This window comes from Rhamphochromis longiceps, linkage group LG12 (assembly GCF_057381845.1).
Source record: "Rhamphochromis longiceps isolate RC_006_pf linkage group LG12, R_longiceps_female_GT1.1, whole genome shotgun sequence".
Taxonomy (NCBI): domain Eukaryota; kingdom Metazoa; phylum Chordata; class Actinopteri; order Cichliformes; family Cichlidae; genus Rhamphochromis; species Rhamphochromis longiceps.
This window is the reverse complement of record NC_140568.1, coordinates 29479915-29499281: the sequence shown is the minus strand read 5'-3', so window position 1 is coordinate 29499281 and position 19367 is coordinate 29479915. Positions and strand designations below refer to the sequence as shown.

The 19367-nt window shown below is 37.0% G+C and overlaps 1 protein-coding gene across 3 annotated transcripts; it reads right to left on the bottom strand.

The window, feature by feature from the left end:
* Positions 1-1433: 1433 nt before the first annotated feature.
* Positions 1434-18650, bottom strand: golm1 (golgi membrane protein 1). 3 transcript variants are annotated; one of them, XM_085425696.1, is made up of 11 exons: positions 18469-18650; positions 17228-17369; positions 13131-13298; positions 12841-12895; positions 12605-12707; positions 12333-12453; positions 11790-11940; positions 11442-11669; positions 10435-10599; positions 4535-4633; positions 1434-3495 (listed from the first exon to the last, which is right to left on the bottom strand). In XM_085425696.1, exons 2-10 carry the CDS (start codon positions 17354-17356, stop codon positions 4536-4538), a joined length of 1218 nt encoding a protein of 405 aa, XP_085281822.1. In that variant the 5' UTR covers positions 17357-17369; positions 18469-18650; the 3' UTR covers positions 1434-3495; position 4535. The 3 variants fall into 3 exon arrangements, with proteins under 3 accessions (XP_085281822.1, XP_085281821.1, XP_085281823.1); XM_085425695.1 differs by having other exon boundaries at positions 11790-11943; positions 18469-18649; XM_085425697.1 differs by having other exon boundaries at positions 11790-11943; positions 13224-13298; positions 18469-18649.
* Between the last annotated feature and the right edge of the window lie 717 nt (positions 18651-19367).

Sequence of the window (19367 nt, the reverse complement as noted above, 5' to 3'; positions counted from 1 at the left end):
ATCGGTGGCTGACTAAATACTTTTTTGCCCCACTGTATGCTGACACATTTCCTGACCTTACTTTACTTTCTGAATCAGTAACAGTAACATAGTCTTAAAACTATTCAAAATGAAGCTCATTCTCAATTATAAGAAGGTGATTGATGGAAGACATGTTTAAACATGCTCCAAGATGAAGCAAAGTTTACACTGGATTTTAATGAAAAAATTCTATGAGGAATATATTTAATGCTTCCACAGGAATTAACTCATTCACTGCCAGCCATTGGCAGTGAATGAGTTAAACCCATTGACTCATTCACTGCCATTGACGGCTATAGACGTCAATGGCAGTGAATGAGTTAAGAGGGAACGTATCAGCCATCTGTTGCTACTGAAATGTGTTGGGAGTTTGCTGGTCTAGAGCCTTCACTATAATCTTCCCAGGACTGGACACTCCAGCAAATTTACCAGCATCCGACCCACCAATGACAGACTGGCACCTAAAAAGAAAAGAAAAAAAGACTGTGGCTGCTTTCAGCCATGTGGCATATGGTCACCTGCTCATTCGACTGAGCTAAACCAGCACCAAAATCAATACTTTTCTAATCAGTAGCTGATTGTGTGCACTTTCATCTTAAATAAGCTTATTGCATGTCTTTTTTTCCACTAGCTTAAACCTGTAACTAAATGTGTATGCATGTTTACAGTGAAGTTTTTTTCCAAAGCCCTTCTGCAGCTTCACCCAGATTTGCAGACACCCTGATGGAGACACAAGCTGGGACACATTCTTCAAGTTTGCCACACTGCAAGATGAGGTCAACTCCAGCTAGGTTGTTTGTTGCATTCAAATTAGTCTTTTGTGCCGCAAGCTGTTTCTCTAAATGTATAAACCAACCTTTGTAAATGTTATGTAAAGGCTAAAGAGCAGTGGACCAAGGACAGCAGCTTGAGGTACCCCTGCCTAAAGTTTTATTTCTGCAAGTCTAAAACTACTAATTGAAGCACATAAATGTCAGTCTTACAATTTGAGAACCTGGCTTGTTAAACTCAATCATGATGCCTTTGACTTAAAATATTTTGATGAGCAGTGTTAAAGGCAGCAGTGAAGCTGAGAAGAGTTACAACTAAATAACTAAAAGTGAGTCATTCTCGATCTTCAAGCTTTAAATAAGAGCTGTGATTAGTTCTGAAACCTGACTGGTACTTATCTAAAGATATTCATTCAATTTTTTATGAACATTTTTTCAAATATTTTGCTGAGGAAAGAAAGATTAGAAATAGGTTTATAATTAGTTCTTTTTTGTTGAGCAGTGGTGTGATTAGAGCACTTTTGAATGAAACAGGGAAAATGGAAGCCTGTAAAGAGCTGATCATTTTTACTGAAGGATTTACACCTGTAAACTTTCATATGATTTGAGCTTTGTGACATATTACTCCCTCATGAAAATGTATCGATAGAGGAAATAAAAACATTTTTATTGTCAATAAAGGCAATGATTTTTTTAAAAATCTTTCACAAATTTGTTCAGCAGAATAAAATAAAATGCAAATTCCAACAAATCAAATTTTAATAAAAGTTAATCTAATTAATAAAAATCATAAAACATTCTCTCAGGCTACACATACTTTTGAGTTCAGTAAACAAAACTTCCTGAAAACAATGCAGTAGTTATCAAGGATTGCAAAGTTAGACGCTGAAACAAACAATAAAAAACATAAATAAAATAACACAATCAAAAAATAAAAATAAAAATCTGTAACGCAAGTTCCCTGCAGATGGGCCAAAAGGGAGACAACAAGGCAGCAAAATTGCATTGATTAGTTTTGAGGAGTGCTGCTGCAGGAGTGATGTTGACTTATGTTCAAGCATGAGATAGTGCTGCTGCCTATCGACTATCATCTCTTAGTCCGTGTTGCTAAAAGGATCAAAGCTATTTGATCTAGAATTTGAAATGAACAGTTGCTTCCCAAGCTCTGCAACCTCTGATTAGGTCAAGAATTTCATAATGACACTTTTTTTTTTTTAAATATTTCAGTCATTTCAAGAAATGATGTAACTGATTTTAGACGGAAAATTATACAGTAGACAAACTCCATCTATGATACCTAAACAATGTTGTATCCGAGAAGCTTTTAGTTTACCTGTGTGTGCTTCAGAGCTTGAGAAACAACTACAGCTCATACATTCCTCCACATATAGTCTGTCTGTGCTTCTGCACTGAAGCTAATGCATTTACGTGTAACGTGAAGACCACATTAATTTGGCGGCTGCACACTTTCTACCAAAAGGCAGATCGTGTGCTTTAAAATCAACAGAACAAAACAAAACAATGGTATAGGATATTTTAGGTGCTTGAACTGAAAATAGAAGTTTCTGTGGGCTGAATAACACCAGCAGTCAAACCCATCGTCACACCAGGCAGATGAATGTCACTGCGTTAGAAACCTATTGTACTTTAACCACCCAAAGAAAGAAAAAAATTCAAATTGGCAAATGAAAAGTAGCCTAGGAAGAGAAATTTGCACTGCACGCGTCAGGATACTTGCAATGATAACCACGGTGTTATGAAAATTACAGTGATTACACTTCTAACACTGTCTATAATTGCAGCTCTTTAGTCAATTTTTCTATAGAGAGCAGAGCGCAGACAAACCTGCATACAACAAAAGGCAGAAAATAATCTGGATATAATTACACCTGACATCTAGCTAATATTACTTGACATTTGCCTAACTGCTTCCAAATTAGTGCAGGAGAAATAAAGCTTGAGGTGCCATCCCCGCTCCATGGAAATGCCCTTCATAATGTAACAGCAATTGTCAGACCCCCCCCTTCCACTTATAGACATAATGCACAGTCCATTTAGCCCCGCAGACCAAAGACAGTCAAAATGTTAACCTATGATCAGGTAAAGAACGTACTACGTGTCAGCATTTTCCAGCAATTCCATTTCATTATAATTTAAAACTCACACGTTTGACACGCTGTGATTGAAAATGCAGCTCTGAACAGTTTGATAATGGCGCTTTAGAACTAACATAATTATTAGCATATCTTGACCTCTGACCCGAAAGTCAAAATCATTTCTATGAGTGAGTTAAGGCTTTGTTCAACGTGCTGTTGAATCTTGTAGAGCGGCGGCCAGATGGAGCAATTCTGTGACAGAAATTACTCAGATCTTTAAACTTGTTGCAGCTTTTCAAACCTTAAAACCACTGAAAACTAGACAAACAGTGAAAGTCAACACGTCATTACAATGCTTGAATTCCAGGTATTCAGTTTTTCCAAGTCGACAGTCTTGAGACATGAGTTAAATAGTAGATGATAAGAAAATATCAAATTAAAAGATTAAAGAAAGTCATCCAGGAAGCTACTTTTAACCAGTTTTTCATACAGTGAATTCTATTTGATGTTTATTTTCCCCCGAGCTGCTTGAACCTTTACAGCATTGTGGATGTAAAGCAGATCCTGTTTCCCCAATCTGATATCCGGCATCCTTCTCAAGCTGTGCCCTGCAACAAAAATACATTCAGAAAAAGATGCATCAGAAAAAGATGCATCAGTGAACGAATGTGCCAACTGTTTCCTTAACTGTCTGTACTTCAGTATGCATGATGTACTGAGCTTTTCATTTTCATCTTGGTACTTATTTACTGATTTATTACTACATGCTGCTGTATCAGACTTTAGTTCCCAAGTGTAGCTTTTCCTTTTTATGTTTATTCATGGTTTTGTTTCTGCAGTAAAATGACTGGGCCTGGCTCCAGCCTGGCCATCTCCCACACTCATCACCACAGGATATTTACATAGAACTGTATCATATTTTCTCTTCTTTGTTGCTGGCTGCTTTCCTGATTCTGCTGAGCTCAGTCGGGATGCAGGGGGTTGTCTTTCAAAATAATTATTAGTCTCTCACTTGCTGAACTTTTTGACATGTACAGTTTTGCCAAGAAGTTAATATGCAGACCTTTAGCTTTAATTCAAGGAGTTTAACAAAAGTACTGTGAACTGTTCAGAACATACAGTCATTTTTATACATCATCTCCCATTTTTAAAGGCTGAAAAGCAACTGGATGATTGGCTGATCAACAGCTTCAGGGCCTGGTGACGCCAGTTTCCTTGTTATTCCACAAATAATTAAGCAAATATGAGTTTATTCTAAGTGTTGAACTTGGATATGGTAACTGTTCAACTTTAACTCTAAATATGAGATTCATACAGATGCTGAAGCAAGTGAAGGAGTCCATCATTAGGTTAAAACCCTTAAGGAAGGCCAGATCAATAACTCCAGATGGCTCATCTTTGTAATTTGCAGTGGAGTAATGCAGAATGGGTGGATGCTAAATAGTCGTTAAACTCATAAAATTAAGTAAGCATGAAGAAAATCAAATTCAGATTGCTCTCTGAACAAAAACGTGTGCTTGATACAACATTATTTCAGCAATTACACTGCATATCATGTTGAGTCAGTGTTTTTTTCATCACGACCTGAAGAATAGAGTATGTGAATGCCACGGAGCAAGACAACAGTGTGTGAGTCTGAGTGTATACCTTAGATTTGAGCTAGCTCAGCTTGTTTGTCTGCTTCAGGCTCCCCTTCATTCTCATCATCTCCATTGTAGTCAGCCAGTTCATCCTCCATGACCTTGTCTACCAACAAGTACAACATGGTTATTAAAAAGAAACAAGAACTTTCTAAAATGACAACGTACATTTATTTTTGTAATGATCACTATTACCGGCCAATATGGCCTCAAAGTTAGATCATGATATTGAAAAAAAAATGTCTAATGACAAAATAAATACACGAATAAAATAAAAATACTGAACAACGCTTTGATGCCTGCAGCTTGGCATGGAGTGTTATATCCAGTGACACTTCAGAAGTCGTATTTTCTCCAGAAATATAAAGTAAAAAATAACTGCATAATACTTCTGTCTGAGAATAACTAAACCGTTTTAACTCTTCAGTAGCAGCGCAGTATTGTATAAAAAAGGAAAATATTTTCTAACTGGAATGTTGTATCTTTACTCAGGCTTTTTTAGCAAGTTGCTTACAGGCCTTCTTTCCCCGTGTATGAGCACACCCAGTCTTTGCTCTTCCACATGACCAGCTGCTACTTCTCCTTCTTGGTAGTACTCAAAAGTGCATTTTGCCTCAAATCAAGAAACAGTGTGTAGTGTTTCCAGTTTTTTGGGGTTTTTTTTTTTGTTTTTGTTTTTTACATATTTGGCAACGTAGTGTGCTTTAGTTGCTGAAGTAGCTTCCTTATTAGTTACTAAATCACCAGGGAAGGCTGACAATCAGCTACAGGGTTCATACACATTTTTCAGGGTCAAATTCAAGCACTTTTTAAGCACATTCAAGGTCAATTTTCAAGCTTTTCCAGCACATTACCAAAAAAGAAGAAAGCATGTTTCACTTTGCATCACCTCAGTAAGACCTTGTAAAAATTTTAACAAATCCTCTTAGGTCTCGACTTAAATGTCTTTTGTTCCCCTTTTGTTAAAAGAGGAAAATGCAGCACACAAAAATAGTGAAAAAGGAAACTGTTGCCTTACATGCATATAGTGTACAAACTCAAAAAACACATTCCTCTTAAAAATTAAGATGTGCAAATGTGAACAAATCAACTTGTTAGAGATATTCATCTCCACTGTAAATAAACAACAACCCAGAAAAACCAGAAAACTGCACAAAACACCACAAACACCAACAAATTAATGTCGTCTCATCAGATACTGAAGCTTCTTTCCTGTGTGACATAAAAAAAAATAGGAGACAGATGTTTGTTTGGTTTTTTTTGTTCTTTTTAACTAGTTAAGCACCCACGCCCAGAAAAATGGTAAATGGCCTGTATTTGTATAGCGCTTTACTAGTCCCTAAGAACCCCAAAGCGCTTTACACGTTCAGTCATCCACCCATTCATGCACACATTCACACACTGGTGATGGCAAGCTACATTGTAGCTACAGCCACCCTGGGGCACACTGACAGAGGCGAGGCTGCCGGATACTGGCGCCACCGGGCCCTCTGACCACCACCAGTAGGCAACGGGTGAAGTGTCTTGCCCAAGGACACAACAACTGAGACTGTCCAACCGGGGCTCGAATCGGCAACCTTCCGGTTACAAGGCGAACTCCCAACTCTTGAGCCACGATCGCCAGGAAGCTCCCCCTTTTTGTTATACCCTTTAGATCAGGGGTCGGCAACCTGCGGCTCCGGAGCCGCATGCGGTTCTTTAGTCCTTATAGTGCGGCTCCGCGCGCTTTGGGAAAATAAATTAGTATTTAGCTCAAGTGTATTTTATTTATGTTAATTTTTTTTTAACTTGTAGTTCTAAATTAGAAGATTATTGTGATTTTGCAATATACAAATAAAATTATATTTTGTTATTTTTTCATTGCTCACACTCACACTAAGCATCACACTCGCGGAAGCCAGTGTACCCGGCGAAACGCCGTGCATTTATCGAGACTTTCAAGCCCAGATAGGCCAATTATGGATCTTCGGCTCTTTGGGTCTTAAAGGTTGCTGACCCCTGCTTTAGATGAACAGAGTTTTTTAATTAAATACATATTCTTTAATAAATGTTCTCTTTTATAAAAAGTAGGATAATTTAAAAAAAAACTTATTATAGCTCTATTGCGTAGAAAAAAAAACTGTCTTGTTTTCTGTTGTCTGTTATATAATATTAGGGATGTTTGTGACAATTAATTTCTTAATCGGCTGGACTAACCAATAGTCCACAACTAGGAAACACTGAAATTTTAAGTTAAGTTTGAAAACAGTTAAAAAAAAAAAAAAAAAAAAAAAAATACCCCTGGAGAAAAAAAGCGCTCATGGATGGATGGATTGATGCTTCTTTCCTTTGTGACAAGAAATAGGAGATGTTTGTTTGTTGTTTGTTTTTTAAGTTAATTCCCAATGAAACTGTTTTATTGCTAACTACATTGCTGTCTGTATTATTGCTGAAGTCCTAAATGATCACCTTTAAAGTGTTTGTGCTAATACCATCATGTACAGTCAGACAGGCATGGAGAACAGCACTCACTGGGAGGCTTTGAATAGATCACATAGTTCAATTCAACATATAAGACTATAAGAAAATTTACAAGTATCTACTTAAAATCTATTGAATTTATCATCCGTCATATTATCACGTACAATTCCAATGTATTTTGTTCATCTCCCTTAAATAAACAGGCAGCCTTAAAGTATGAAATATTCATATACAAATACACATTCAATGGGTGTGTACTGTCTCAGTGGCTGATTGTGCCCCACAGGCCTCAGTGTGAGCTTGAAGCCATTCATAATGTTTAAGTAGTTTAATGTGCAGGTGCTGACCAGAAACACATTTTGAATGAAAGCCGGGGAACTTTGGTAGCACAGAAACAAGTGGCTAGTCTTTGTGACCATATGGATCAGTCCCTCATATTACCATTATTTCACCCAAAGGCACCAAGTTAATACTCAAAAAAGCTGCAGCAATACACACAAATATAAACAGTACTTGGTGACAACTTTGCTTTTAGCCTTTAACCCTCTGGGGTCCAGGGAATAATTGGCCGTTTTTGACTATATTTCACCTTTGGCAAGATAAAGAGTTTTTAATCTGTTATTTTCTCATTTCAACATACAACAATTTATCTAAATTCAGACAAAATTTAAAATACGAGTAGAAAGTGATATTTTTGACTGTAAAAACCACAAGCATATTTAACAAATCATTTTCAGAAATTCAAATGCAAATAGAAATTGTACATTTTTAAATAAATTGTCAGTTTTGCAAACAACAAAGTTATATGGTACTATTTACCTAAAAATGCAGCCAAGGCTCAGTTTTTTTATATAACTACTTAAAACTACTTTACAGAAGAATCAGCTGTTCTGCATCAGATAAGAAGGCACAAAAATGATTTATGCAACTCCAAAAAATAGTTTGTGTCCACTATAACACAGATGAGAACAGCACAGGGATAAACCTGCAGGTCTGACAGCAGGTGTGTCACTCAGCGTTTACACTGCAATATGCCTTTGGTGGCTTTTTTGCAGCAACTGTGACATTCACTAGTAGAACTGACACACGAAACAAAACACGACTACACTACACACTAACTACCAGAGATGGGCAGTAACGCGTTACTGGTAACGCGTTACTGTAATCCGATTACTTTTTTCAAGTAACGAGTAAAGTAAGGGATTACTATCGCAAAAACGGTAATTAGATTACCGTTACTTTCCCGTAGGAACGGTGCGTTACTGCGTTACTAAAACCGTGATTTTTTTTTGCGAGAATATCTCATGACAGTGACGTAAGCGAGCACGACGTTCGTGACAACAGCTGTGTGCAGATCAACAATGGATCATATATCGAGTGCAGGAGAGAGTATGAGCATGCAGCGTTTAAAGCGTGGAAGTACTGACCTTACTTTGAGTTTGAGTCCATAAAAAGTGACAAAAACATTAGCGTCCGTTGTGCGTGGGAAGAAAACTTATTTTTACAGCGAAAAAACCCCCTAAACTTCCAAGCAAGCACCGAGTGCGCAACGTAATGGGAAAACTCAGAGAAACTCGCGGATTCTTCCACTGACCGCTGCGGCACACCTGCACCAGGGTAAACCTCCGCCTGCCCCACTCCTGCTTTACAGGTGAAAATAGAGCCAAAGGACCGCTAGTCTTTGATTTTATTTATTTTCTGCTGTGTTTTACTTGCATCTATTTGAAAGACTGAGTGTAAACACACACAAAAATTATTTTATGTGCTGGAATGTGCAGAAAATAGGTTTAAATATTAAACAAATTTCTTCCAGTCAGAGAATGTTGCATATAATAAAATTTTTGCTTGATGCATAAAGTTAAAAGATTAAAACTAATAAAACAAGTTTTAAAAAGAGACGTTTCCATTTGATTACATTTTGTATGATGGATTATGTAGAAAAAGTAGAATTGGGCTGGAAGATCTATCGCTTTATCACCTATTCAGGTTGTAAATCGTGTTTTTAAAAAGTAACTAACTAAGTAATTAATTACTTTTGAAAATAAGTAATCAGTAAAGTAACGGAATTACTTTTTTGGGGAAGTAATCAGTAATTAGTTACTGATTACTTTTTTCAAGTAACTTGACCAACACTGCTAACTACACAAGACAACACACTAACTTGAGACTCCAAACACGGCAAACGTCAAAAATCTCTCACGTATCAAAACTCACTCTCTCTTTCGCTCACTCGCTCTCTCTCTCACCGGTCACTCCTAAAACTTCCCCCTCTTCCCAAACAACCAGATGCCACATGTTGCCATATAATTTTTTGATTGGTCGACATGGTACATTTTTCCACCAATAGGGATGGAGTGTTTTTTCTTTTTCCATTCACAGGCAAAGCGTGTTTGCTAGCGCTCTCCTTAGAAAATAGTTTTTACCGTTTCTTCCCGGAGTAAACGCCACTGTTTTATTCAGAAAAAAAACAAACACTGGTTTTACGTGGCCTATCAACACAATTTAACAACTGGTATACAGTTTGAAGTCCGCACGTTCAACCCAAGTTGAAATGGAGACTCTGGGTCCGTCGACCCCAGAGGGTTAATCAGAAAGCCTAAGTTGGCTAGTTATGTATCAGGCTAATGTTTAAACCTTTCACTTGAGTAAATTAACTCATATCACTGCTAAGTAATGTTAGCTAAGTTCACAGCATATTCCATAATAGCACTGCCATACTGCATCACACTCAGTGCATTTCGAGTTTGATAGCAAAATAATAATCATAATTTTAAAAAAAATAGCGTGTGTAACGTAAACGTACTGGAAAATTATTTACTAGCACTCACCTATCATGCAATTGGAGAGCGCAAACTCCACCATTGTCGTTTTCCGACAACACTCATTACAACAGCAACCTACAGGTATGTTAGCGCACTCATCCCCGACTGGCCGAGGGAGGGGCGGGGGTCACACGTTGAAACAGACACAAGGCAGCCAGGCGGGGAAATTTTGCTTTGACATTTTGCGACTCATTTTATTTCTCTATCTGAAAGGAAAACTATTCAATCAGATAGTTGTTTGAGGTGAATGAAATACAGCTACACTTTCAAGCACTTTTAAGCACCACATCTGAAATTCAAGCACTTTTCAAACCTTGAAAAGACAACATTAAAATTCAAGCATTTTCAAGGATTTCAAGCACCCGTACGAACCCTGCAGCTATTGCCTGTGCTTGTTCTGTTGTTGTGCTCGCTAGAGAACATAAATATAGCTATAGTGATTATATTGCCATATGACATTTTACTTTGCATAAAAATTTATACTAGGACTGCCAAGGGCTATACGATAAAGTTTGATTGAAGGACAGTGGTTATCTCTGGCATTCAGAATCATCCTTCCTACTGACATAAAGCCTGTCGAGACCAGAATGCGCTCACTCTCTAAATGCTTATTTAAAACACATACCTATATTTTCATCCTGTTTGTTCTCCTGTGGTTTTTCTAAATCTTCTCCACCCACGACTTGTTCATCTGCGTCGTACTCTTCTGGTTCCTGAAGTTTCTGACCAGCTTGAGTTTCATCAGCCTTTCCTCGACCAATCAGCATCCCTTCCATTCCAGGGTCTGCTTCTGAAAGAACAAATCACAGATAGAATGAAATATATTAAAAAAGGTATAAAAGATGTCAAAATATAACCATATAAAACAAGTGCATTGTTTTTGCTGAAAAGTCTATAAGAATAGCCTAAAATCTATAGATAGATAATCTCTTGCTACTCAGTCAATGAGGTTGTTGGTAAAACATGCTGGCGAGTTTTCTCACACACACTCCAAGTTATAAATATATTAGCAAAAGAAATTATTATCGTTAACTAAAACTAATCTTAAAAACAAAAACTAGATGTGAAAAAACATTATAGTTAACTCAAATAACATGTTTGAAAAACATTTAAATGGACTGATTTTCCTGAATCTTGTCTCTAACATATTCCCTCCAAAGACTAATAAATAAAATATTAAAGCTAACACAGAAACTAAGCATTTTCAAACAGTTAAAAACTAAACTGAAATAAGAAAATCAACTCTGGATGCTAACTAAAATTAAAATTCAAAATGAAATAATAAAACCATAATTAGAAAATGAAAAACTATAATATAACACTTGCTTTCATACATGTGCACATGTACAGCAGCTTTTGTGGAGCGATCAGCACCAATATTGTAGGAAGAAGTAGGAAGAAGTTTTAAAGAAAATTACCTCTAATAAAAACGCTCTTACATAACAAAGAGGTTCTGTTCACTAAACTGAAGAGTTTTCTCAAATTTTAAAAACAGTAAGAGGAAGTGCTCAGTTAGTACTGGTTTGGGCCCTGTGGTAAAGTCTTTCCACTAAACAACAGGACGTGTGATTGCCAGGCAGCAAAACACAGCTGCTAATACATTAAATCTGTGTGACTATCCAAATTATTTACCTTCTGTCTGAGGATCTTCTTCATGAGCATCCATCGCCTCATTCTCTTTGTCTTCAATCAGATTATTCTCCAAAAGTTTACCAGTCTCTCCTTCCACCTCATCTGCATTGTCAGCTCCTTCTTGTGGCTGTTTGTCTTCCTGTTTCAATGCAGCAGTTGCGGGAACGGACTCTGGCCCTGCTTTGGAGAGATCCTTTGATGTAGGCTGCTCCACTGGAGCGCTGGGAACTAGAAAGAAAATAACAAAAAGCAAGTGCAATGTGAGGTTGTCCACCAACTATGCTTAGACACACAATATGTACAAGTGTATATTTCAGTTAAGCAGACCATTTATGTTTTTTGTCTTACTTATATCCACCATTATTTCATTTGTCAGTAGTTCATGGACTTTATTGCCTTTGGGTTGAGAGAAACTTGGTGTTTGGCTTGAAGCAGTTGCTGGAATTCCATCAGACAGGGCCTTGACTGACTTGTTGATTTCCACTGCTCCAACATTTTCCTGCTAAGAAATTAATATACAATTCTGTGTCACAGCTCCATAGCTCTTGCCATGCAGAATTAGAGGGTTTTTTATTTTTTTGCCTAGATGCGCAAACAAACACGAGCAAAAGGAACTCAAATTTCCCCATTTGCATGTAAAAACAGTAAAATGGTAAAATGTAAAAACAGTAGTGACGATAATCACGTATGGTAGGAAAGTGTTTTAAGACATTAAGATTTTACCTTGTCCTGATTAACATAACGGGGTTGGTGACAAAAAAAAAAAAAAAAAAAAAAAAAAAAGGAAAAGAATCAGGTCCACCCCTCTGCCCAAGTCTCAATCATGTCGAAAGACTAGTGACTTTGCATCCTTTCACATGCTTCGCTGCTTAACAGGAAAGCCAAACCCACCTGTGAGGAGACAGGTGTATGGATGAGCTTCTGCATTTTCTTCTCAGCTTCAAGTTTAGCGGCAGCCACTCTCTCATTGCACAGCTCTTTCTGGGACAGCACCTGGGCGTTACACTGGGTCCTACATACACAACACACAGACAGTAAACAGTAGCATATTATACTGGCATGTGCAGTGATCATACTTTCTTTACAAACAGATGCATACAAATATAAGTGTGTACTAAAAAAAAAATAAAAAAAATAATAATAATAATGAATCATTTTCTTACATGTCATACATAAGTTTGTTATTAAGTGTGTTGATGTTGCCTTGGCAACTCTGCAGCTCTTTCTCAAGTTTCCCCAGAGCATCATTCAGCCAACTCAGCTGACCTACAGTACACACAAAGACACACATACACATACATGAAATTAACTTCACAGTTTTGTAGCGGCCATGTGATGGTTGTTAAGTCAACGCAACACTTTAATCAAATAAAGGGGCAGAAGCTAAACATTATGTTACCTTTGAGTTCCTGTATGGTTTTTACACTGGAGGAAATGTTCTGCTGCAGTGTGGCCTAAACACAAACACACAACGCATGTCAATACTCACTTGTCACACTTATTTATTGTTCATATGAAATTTTTCCCTGATAAAATGTTTATGTGGTGTGAATCGCAACAGTGAGTAAATCAGAAAAGTGTGTTCATTGGCCCAAGGATTCCCTTGTGACAAGAGCTGATAGACAGCGCCTCTGAGGTGGCGTTTGTGCACATAAAGGTTTTATTGTCACCAGTTTTGTTTGTGTGCACCTTGTGTTGGCTGCAGGAGATCTCAGCTCCCTCCAGCTTGCTCTTATAGAGACTTTGTATGTTGCTGATCTGATCCTTTTGTTTCTCGATCACCTGTTCGAACTCCTTCTTCTTCTTCATCTCGTCTGCTCCACGTCGCACCTGGCCCTCCAGCTCATACAGTTTAGTCTGTGTCACATGCAGCAAGATCAGTATCACGTTACTGCTTTTTATATAGACCACTTATTTAGAATTTGTCATGGGTCATGATAACATCCATATGAAGAGAACAAAATGACAGAAACGTCCTGGTTCAGAATGAGTCTTTAAGGGTTAACTATGCATATAGATATATATAGTTATACATGCATGTTTTACCTTATTTCCTGTGTCAATTAAGCTAAAAAAAAAAAAGGAGTCTTTCTTACCTTATTTGACAGAAATGTCTTGCCATTTAATGCAATATATTAAACAACAATAAAAACTGGACTGAAAAAAAAACCCTAATTATTTGTCACCCTTACATACTTCAGATCATCAAATATTAAAATTTGATAAAGATGCAGATTTAAAATGATCAATTAACTGAGATTAACCACATTTTTTGGAATACTGATTCAATGTTACTATTCACTATTCACTGTCAGACCTGTTGAATTAAGAAATCAGTTAAATAGAACCTATCTGACAAAGCGAAGTAGGCTAAAATATCTCAAGAAGCAACACATCATGTCGCAATCTAAAGAAAACTCAAAAACTCTTAACGGATGAAATACAAAGTCACTGACATCTATCAATCTGAAAAGTGTTACAAAGCCACATCTAATTGAAACACAGTGAGAGCCATTATCCACAATTGAAGAAAATTTATCATAAATTTGGATATCTGCCGATACCGATATGAATCCGATATAGTGTTTTTTAATCAACAAAACTGTTTTTTAAATATCTTGCTGCATTTTGTATAAGTTCATACTCAAGTTTAAAACAACAACTACACTAAAGCTATTCTGTTATACCTGTATGCAAAAAAAAATATTTCATAGTTCAGCAATACTGATCAATCTAATAAACTTAAACCTACACCATCCTCCCTATTCTGGTATTTTAAAGAGTACTTAGCATAAATATTAAGCAACCTAACTAATAGGGTTCCAACTCCCAGCAACAACAAAAATAAATAAATAAAAAATAGGGAACCACCCCTCACGCTCCACCTCATGATGCTTAATCGACGTAATCAACCTTAATTTGATGCAGTGTGAAAAAAAAATACACAGAAATCAATTCTTTTTCAAGAAATATTAAATAGATTCAACATCTTTCTTCAACAAAATTGCAGACTGCACAGATGGTACCTTCCCAAAGGAAAAAGTACTATAGCTTACTAGGGTATATTAGACTTAACAGTTACTATATACAATAATGGACTTCTATACATTTTACATCAGATTAAAACTTTGGGTGTAAGATTCAGATAAATATTAAATAATTAAAAGCTCGACATTTTAAATGAGAATAAGAAAGAAAAGTATGTCTTTGTGCCCCCTTTTCCCTGTTAACGCCCTATCGGCCCCCCTGGCTAAACTTTGCTAGATCCGCCCCTGCACAGTTACCAGCCGTCAGCTACGTAGAAAAGGATCCTGGTGTAGAAAGTAATATTAAATAAATTCTAACAACAGCTGATCAAGCTTAAACGTGCTGCTGTTGTTCAGCCGCTGGTTTCCTCTTTCTGGTGCAAAGTGGGCCAAAAGCAAACAAGAGACACGGACTCATGACAGAAAAGCCGATCAGCTGATCATTAAGCAGTTTCATGATTGAAGTAGCAGCCGGAGAGCGAGAGGCAGTCGCTCGTTAAGCTTAACGCAGGAATGCTTTAAAAACATTCAGAGATGGACTTACACACTTGCTTTACTTCTCTCGGGGATAACTTTGTCGGAGATGAAATGCCGGGTTGCTAGCGAAGCTCCAAATGCTATCCAGACCACCGACAGGTCCCGCATGCCACAGCCGCTCTATCACGTGATGCATACTGCTCCGACGTGCTAACGTTCTGGGGTGAGTTACAGCTTGTTGCAAGTTTTGTGAGGTGCTTTCGTGATATTTAATGGATCGGATTACATTTTTTATTTTTCTCCGATATCCGATCCAGTAATTTAGGTCAGTATCGGACCGATACCGATACGTAATATCGGATCGGTCCATCTCTAGTAACAAGTCAGGTTTTCAAAGGAAACAAAAATAATTAAACTTTAATTACATTTAAGTACTATCCTCCTGACTACCAGGGAAAAAAATGTTGTCCAATCAAAAAAAAATTTAAATCCCCCAATGTTTGTAAGGTAATTAGAAGACTGAAATAATTTTTTGGGAAAAAAAAGTTTACATTTTTTAGATATCACATGTCCACTGCAGAGGACATTGGAAGGCCAAACGTGTAAAAATGAACTTTGATGGCAAACATTTGCTTCAACTCTTCACCAAGGAGAAGTTTGAACTCAAGGAACTGTAGTGGTTTCTTCCCCCAAAACTGCAAGTCACTGCTATACTGAAGCCACGAGTTGGTGATTGCCAGATCAAAAAGTAGAAAACTGCACATACTGTCAATTTCTGAGTGCGAGAGACCATCCTGTAGAAACTCAACATTCGGCAACAAAGTCCACGTCACCTATATTGGTAGTGTACTCAGAAATTGGCAGTGGACTTGGCACATGGACAAACCTTTTGTTTTTCTTAGACCATCTTGTGCATCTGTCCTGAGGTTGATTGCCATAGGCAGAGGATGCCATGACAACTGTCCAACCACTTAATGACAGCAAGTTCAGGTCTGAGTACCATCCCTGATGCTGCTCCTTCTTTCTTCTTCAAGGGCTTATTCCCTATGATCTTCTTCATCAGACAACTCAAGATCTGGGTTTCCCTCATCAAACTGCAATAAATTTCTTTCTGCTTCTAAAAAGGACTCCTTTTCTGGTCATTTAAAAAACAGAACAAAATGGAGGAAATGACTACAAATGTCCACTATGGAGGACATTTTTTAAACACTTCAATACTATACTAAAATGAAGTTAGAATTAAGCATACTATGTTTTAATGTGTTATTAAGAGACTTATTTAAAATATGTTAACAACATTTATAGCTAAAAATTGCTCAATAAGAAGTTTTATGCACTTACTTTTCTTCTTCCCATAAAATGTGCTTGCAGCGGTGGCTGCCATGTTCCTTAATGAAAAAACTAAAGTTCCCAAAGCTCCACCCCTTCACATTTGGTATCATTGGAAAGCCCTAAATGTACTCTGTAGATACCAAAAGGAGGCAATTCTGTAGTATGCAGTGCATGGGAGATATTCAGGTTTAGAAAGGTGCTCTACAGAGGACAAATTTGCATTGCTGGTAGTCAGGAGGCTATGTAAGTAATTTTAAGCAATTTGTAAGTAATTTTAGGTAATGCAGCAGTGAAGTTATTAGTATTGCCTAACTTCAGGTATTTTACAGGGAAGACGAAATAATTACATTTTAACCTCCTAGGACAGATATGCTCAAATATCAAAGAGAAATTAGAAATGCATACTGTGGAAGAGTTCGGGTCTTAGGAGGTTAAGTAAATTTAAGCACTGCATAAATTATGGGTATTTTACGGAAAAGGAAATACAGCAAGAAATGTATATATACTGTATAAATTGCATGTGTTGCATAGCTTCCTGGTAATTGTGTGGAAACGCAAACAAGCAAACAATATTTCCCCATCTGTCGTTTTTGGGGTGAGGTAGGGCAAGGTAGTATAAACCTTGCCTAACTTCTAGGCATTTTACAAGAAAGGAGACACTCAAAGTTCAAAGTTATGTGTGAATAGTGATTGTGAAAGAAAAAAAGAATAAATTTATAATTGGTGCAATCATTACAAGGTCACAAAGGCCTCCAAATTATGATAGTATTTATATTTTCTTTTAAGTCGGTAAGCGAGAACAGTTCTTGGCACATTTATATTGGTAAAATAAAACACATGCAACACAACATCAAAGTAAGGACTATTAAAGAAAGATGTAAAAACAAACAAACATGTAAGCACGCAAAAGAAATAAGAAATGGGGAAGAGTTTGAATATTATATAACCCACCTCAAGCTCCAGGTTGCGGGAGCTGGACACCCAGTAGTTAAAGCCCAGAACCAAGATACAGGCGATCAGAGCGGCAATCATAAGAGGCGGTGACCTTACTCCACGACGCCCGTTCCCCAGCCCACCCATTGCTGTCTACCAACTGAAAACACACAAAGCACAGCCACGGTTAGCACACTTCCCCACACTTTATTTTCTAACTGCATCTTTTAAATACATATTTTCTGTGCATTTCTGGCAAAAAGGTGGTGGTTTTGCAAGTTGGTTGCAGACATGTAAAAAAAAAAAAAAAAAAAAAAGCTCGCTGTCGCTTGTTGCAGCTTTTTTGTCAGCAAAAACACAAAAAGCTTACACAGGAAATGTTATTTGCACATACATACAGACAACAGTATGTTTAGTGATTCTATTGGAAACAACACATGCACAGCTTTGGTGTTATGTTTACAAATATTACACACCTGTACGGTGTCACACTGAAACATACCCAGCACCACAAACAGCAAAAAGATGTCCTCAAAAGTGGTGACTCAGTTAAAATGTTTTTAATTGGGAGGGGAAAAAAACAAGCTAGAAGGACATTCCCAAGGACCAACGGGAGCTAAAATGCAACAACTACACACTAAAGAGCAGCATTACACATCACCGACGAAGTGCCGTATTGTCTAGTTTGTAATACATACTGTCGACGTAAATAATATGCGGATTCCTGCTTTCCGTGTTTCTCCTTCGTCAAACAAATGACCCAAGGATTGCAAAGGCGCAAAGAACTGTTTAACATGTAACAAAACTAACGACCAGCAAACCTTCAATTTAACATCACGTTAGAAAAATCTGACGGCTACTACTAAATCAAAGCACAGGTCTGGAGCCAGGGTATACCTGTGCTGTGTTTGGCAGTATAAATCATAGCCACCAGTATCGTGACGGTTGCGATAATACGGAACTCGAGAAAAAGGGGTCCTTCGTATAATTGATTAGACAAATTCAGGTCAACAGAAAGCAGGAATACTAACTTCGAATTTTTTATGTATATTGTTTATTAAATGTGTGACAAAGCTACATAAACGTGTAAAGAAATGGCCACATTTATCTGTTTTTAAATTTGGGCCAATGCTAAAAGAAGAAGCAAAGGAACTCAACGTTGCAAGCTAACGCTAACATTGTTAGCAGCGCTGCTCCTTCACAGTTGCTGTTACCGTTTTTAGGTCGCTTAGCTAAAACTAGCAGCCGAACCTACTTACCGGATATGTCTGCCTGTCAGAAATCAGAGCCAAATTTGTGAGGCGATATATGGAGTGACACCTCGTAATATATTCCAACAGCTTTTGTAGACGTTTTGTAACGTTGGACGATTAGCTTGTATCCATCATTGCCACACAGACAGCTCAGTCTGTGTGCTCTGCCTGCTGCCTAGGATTGAAACGTTCAAGTACCTCCCCTGACTGCTGTAAAAACAAATCATATTTAGTTTCACATAAATAAATTAATAGACAACAAATCCCCCTAAAGTTTTTTAAGTATTTTCTAATATCAACTTAAAAACACACAAATTATTACTTTTGACTGCTGTCAAGTAATAAATACTGACAGACTGGTAGTCTAGGCTACTTTAAGATCTAAGAATTTGTGTTTTACGAAGTGCCTAGGAAGGCATCACCGGTAAGAGGTTGATTAACGAAAGATTAACGTGTCATATCATGTTAAATAAAATTTAAATAATAAATGTAGGTATATTAAAAATACTAATACATATAAAAAATAATTACAAATTAAACAATAAAATATTATATTATTTATAGATAAACTAATGTAAGCAGAATAGGGATTTCTCTACCCAGCCTTTCTTTCTTTCTTGGGCCTGATCTGAAGTATGAGCTTTATCATTTAAGTGGGAATTGTATGGGGTTAGAACGATGCCACCTTAAAATAAAACAGAAAAAAATATTGAAACTGAAAAAAAATATTGTAAATGAAATAAATGTACTGAAACATTTTGTATTGAAAGTGAAGAAAAAAAACGATAGTAATAAAAGATTAATTGAAACTGTAAAATTTTTCACTTTCAATATTTTTTCCAGTTTTATTTTAAGGTGGCATCGTTCTAACCTCATAGAACTGGTGTTGTTTTTTGGTCATGCAA